Source organism: Acyrthosiphon pisum, chromosome A1 (genome assembly GCF_005508785.2).
Source record: "Acyrthosiphon pisum isolate AL4f chromosome A1, pea_aphid_22Mar2018_4r6ur, whole genome shotgun sequence".
NCBI classification, from domain to species: Eukaryota; Metazoa; Arthropoda; class Insecta; order Hemiptera; family Aphididae; genus Acyrthosiphon; species Acyrthosiphon pisum.
In genome coordinates, this window is record NC_042494.1 from 3849720 (window position 1) to 3854628 (window position 4909).

General features: G+C 23.9%; 2 protein-coding genes across 2 annotated transcripts in view; one reads left to right on the forward strand and one right to left on the reverse strand.

The window, feature by feature from the left end:
• LOC107882754 (fatty acid synthase) overlaps window positions 1-4909 on the reverse strand; it is a 49357-nt gene that overhangs the window by 15332 nt on the left and 29116 nt on the right. The gene's annotated exons all lie outside the window — the stretch shown is intronic.
• Window positions 3053-4545, forward strand: LOC107882752. Its single transcript, XM_016801591.2, has 4 exons — window positions 3053-3140; window positions 3268-3375; window positions 3731-3802; window positions 3879-4545. Exons 1-4 carry the CDS (start codon window positions 3093-3095, stop codon window positions 3978-3980), a joined length of 330 nt encoding a protein of 109 aa, XP_016657080.1. The 5' UTR covers window positions 3053-3092; the 3' UTR covers window positions 3981-4545.

A 4909-nucleotide genomic window follows, 5' to 3' on the forward strand; every position in this document is an offset into this window, starting at 1 on the left:
AAAAATATGAATTTAAAACGCTCATAAAAATTTAATTTGACTCTCTGTAGACATTCTTTTTTTGATAAAGGTAAACAATAATAAGAGTAATCTTGAATTATATTTTAAAATCTTAGATTTAAAAAGAAAAATTTCTACGAATTCTTAACTCAAAATAATTTGCTAATTTTCGTGATTTTTATATATTTTGTCAATTTTTGAACTTTATATGCTAATAAAAATAAACTGTGACTAAGGACTTTTAATATTTTTCACATGTCATTGAAACAATATAGTAGTAGCCTTGTATTAAATTTTCAAGTATTTTTACTCAACAAATAAAGTTTTATTGATATTCATAGAAAAAAAAACTAATAAAATTGGAAACAGAAAATGTCCCTAAACAGTTCAAAACAAACCAAAAAAATGTATCATGTATAGAGAATGGAAGTATAAACAACCAGTGAAATTTTCATATATTTACGGTCATTTGTTTTAATGTTAACCAAAAACTAAAATCAATTTTCTCGAAAACAAATTTTGCGTAAAAATTCCCGTTTTTCCTTAAACTAACTAATTTTATTAAAGCCCGTCTTTTTAATAGCCGTGTACCTATATCCGTGAATATTGCATATTAATTTCAAAATTCAAAATACTTTATGTTACGTTATGTATATTCAAATAATTGGTTATTTATTAATAATAAAAATTGTATAGCCCTCGACTACTTACCTACCTATTATTCAGGGATCAAAATGCGGAAAAATTCGGGAAAATTTCGGAAAAAACGGTTTTTTCCCAGAGCCTCGGAAAACGTGTAAAAATTGGAGATATTAAAATAATACATTTCCGAAAAAAAGTCACACCATGCTCACTCGCACATTACTCATTGTTCATATAATCATATTTAGAAATAGGCAATTTTGAATTTTTCAAAAAAATGTAAATTTTTTATTTTTAGTATTAAAAAATAAAAATAATATTAGTTATATTATACCTTTAGCGTACCTAATTGACTATATATCATATATATATATATAGAAAAAAAAAAATTAAAAGTATTGATTAGAACAAAAGTTTTTTCATCTGTCAGTTCTTCTTATTACATCCTGTATAGATATGGGGAAAAATATATATATAAGGAATAAAACATTGAAAGAAGTTGATGGTTTAAAAATTCGTTTTTACAAATTTCTAAAAATGAAACTCAATGTTGCGTAGTTAAAACTTGTACTTAAGTGTTTTTTTTTTGTTGAAATTTATGATAATTATATTAATATAGATAGTTTTAAAAATCACAACCATTTTCAAATTTCGGAACAAATAATAAATCGCCAGAAACATAACGAAAATTTAAATAGAAAAATGGTTGACAATATGTTTACCATGCAAAATATAGTACTAATATAGTAGGTTTCTTTACATTAAGCAATTTAAAAGTGCTATGAAATTCGGATACTATAATTGTAGATGGTAAATACAAAAGTTGTTCAAAATTATACCATACACTTTTTACCGTTCATTGTATAATAAATCAGTCTTATGTTCCACTAATTTATATTATACTACCTTAGAAGACTACACAATGATATTTATAGAAATTTCAACATTTAGTTATAGGATGCAAAAACATAACTTACAATTCAGTTCTATTCAGTTATATTCTGATTTTTAAAAGGATATTCACAATGCTACAAGACATGATTGGCATTCAATTGAAGTAAAACGATGTAGATTTCACCTTGGTCAAAGGCGGTATAGGAAAATACAACAGCTAAGATTAATTAATGATTACAAAGACAATAATACAAACATAAGATACACAATTATTTTTTGAACTTTCTTTTTTAAGTTATAATATGGTTGAAGATTCTTTTGCTTATGTTATAATGGCATTGCAATTTGCAGCCACCAGATAATAGGATAGTACGATTCACTAACTACATATTAGAAACATATTTAACCAACAATGCAGAGTTTCTACCATATATCCACAGATAATATATGTCGAATTTTTATCTTCAACGATGCCCACAACAAATAACTGTGAATTATATCATAAAAAATTAAAGAGTAATTGATTATTCAATTCATTACACCCAATCATATTCAATATCATTGACATTTAAAAAAACATATAATGTAATATGTGCACGACATTGAGAAGTCAGGAAACAAAAAGCAAAAAAAATACTGAAAAAGAAACATATTTATACATGACAAAATGTATGAATTGCTAACAAAAAAAAGTACCTACTCTGTTAGACTATGGGCGGAATTTTCTTACATATTATTACCAGTTTCTTAATTAAAAATTTTTAATAATATATTTTTAACCATAGATATTTTTAAAGGCACATAAGGTATTGATTGAGGGGTTCTTTTCCAAAACTGCCTATTTCCATTTTCGACCAAATTGAGTTTTACATGGAAATATATGTAGAAAAATACGAGAAATCGAATGGCGTGATTATTTTTGGACAAAATGCATTATTTCCTCGTTAAATCTCGATATAAAATTGCCATTTAATTCAAAGCTTTCTATTTCCATCAATAGTTTTTTTCAAAATGAACCATTTCCATTTATTGCAAAATGCACTATTTCCAACGTAATTAATATACAGCTTAAACACTTTTTTATTTTTTATGCCTATTTCCATATGTTATAAGTATAGGCAAAATATTTGTTTTTTTTATCAAAACTGCCGATTTCCGTAAGTCGAATTTTTAAAAGTTTTAAAAAAAGTTATCTTTATAATATTGATAACATTTATAAACAAACCTAGTGGAGCAAAACGTTTTAATTTTCAAGACAACATTTGGAACGTTTCAAAACATTTTTCGTTATCATGTGTTGTATATTTAGGTACTGAGATAAGAATGCTCAAACTTGGCCTTCCAGCAATATGACGTCTATTAATAACATTTATTAGTACGTAATACGTATACAACAAACACTAATATTTTATACTGATAGGAATATTGACTTATTAATACCTAATCATTATAATATTTATAACAAAATATTATCGATATTTAATCGTTAACATTATTATAATGTTATGATATCATCATTTTTTATTTTGTAATTTTAATAATTTATACTAACCACCATGTCCAAAAGAAGTCAACGAATTGTAAATAGCTCTTTATTAAAGAAGGTAGGTAAGTGAAATGTATTATATAATGTTAATATAATTTTGTTTATACAATTGTAACAAAGGCACCTGTTTAAAATTATATATTCTGTCACATGTTTTTTGTATGTTATGTATGAATGAACTTTAGAATAAAACATCGAACTCGATAGCTTTGGTCAAACCAAATGCAAGCCACGAATACAAGTTTTTCAAACCCAGACAACTGTTTAAATCAGCTACTTCTGGAGTTAATAAGGTAAAAATATATTTCACATACTCTCTGATTTATTTAGCCATTATTTAAATGACCTTATTAATCATTAATCTTAACTTTAGTAGTTAGTAATAAGTAGGTATTATTGAAAACATTTGCATTAATGCACTTTTCAAGTTACCAACGTAGTCAACTAATTATTTTAATCTATAATACAAATTACAAAAAAGTTTATTTTTTAAATTGTATTTTAAAACAATGAAGTGATTTTAAATATACAGTCAACTCAGTCTTTATTAGCAAAACAAAATGTTTCTCAAGTGAGTTATATAACTTAATATTTCACTTAATTTTTAATTTTTTTAAAAGTTTATTGCAAATTTGTTTTGTGTCTCAGAACAGTGAAGTGATTTTAAGCCAAATGATACAGCCAACTCAGTCTTTATTAGCAAAGCAAAATGTTTCTCAAGTGAGTTATATAACTTAATATTTTTTTATACATTGAATAGTTGACTATAAATTTATTTTTTAAATTTGTGTCTTAGAACAATGAAGTGATTTTAAGCCAAATGATACAGCCAAATCAGTCTTTATTAGAATTACTAAAAGTTTCTGAAGTGAGTTACATAGTTGAATATTTCACTTAATTTTTTATATTTTTAAAAGTTTATTGCAACTTTGTTTTGTGTCTTAGAACAATGGAGTGATTTTAAATATACAATCTACTGTATTAATTTATACAATATTTTTATTTCATAGTTGAAAATAGTTATAAATACTAATAGATAACTAATAAGTAGAAAACTGAACTAATATATTATTTTTCTTATGATAACAAATTAACTTGAACTTAAAAATCACCTAATTCTTCAACAAAAAACAGAATTTATTGGTTTTCCAACAACTGTGAGTTACATATTTGTTAGATTATAATATTACTTACATTGTTTCTATGAAAGTTAATAATATATATTTTATTTTGGCTTTTTGCTTAAATATTCCTGATCCCTAATATGACATGACAACAATGTTAGTTTTATTTTTATAATCAGTTATAAGCTATTATTATTATGTTAATATATATTTTTGATAAAATATATTTTTTAGGATAACTTATTCGATATTGATGATATGGAGTTTGTGATTCTGGAAGAAGATAATCTTGAAAATAATAGTTATAATATTAGGTATTAATACCTATGTTTTCTAGTTTTTTTTTTTTTTTTGTTGTAGTGACATATATGGCTAAAGTTAAAGAAATTAATATAGACATGTAGTAACTAGTACTATAGTTAATTAAAAATAGGTAAATATTATATTTTATTTGATATTGCCTATATACTGTCACAGAGGTGATATATTTGTTATTGTTAATTTTTACAATATAAGGTATAACGTAATACATAATATACTTATATAAAATATTATTAAGTATGATATTCCGTTATGATTCATAATTAAATATAGTTCAATATGTTATGAAAAGCTTACTGTGGTGTTTAAATAATAAAATGTATTATTTTCTAATGTGGTTAATGTTTTTGGTAAAATAAAAAAGGTATATTATTGTAAGATG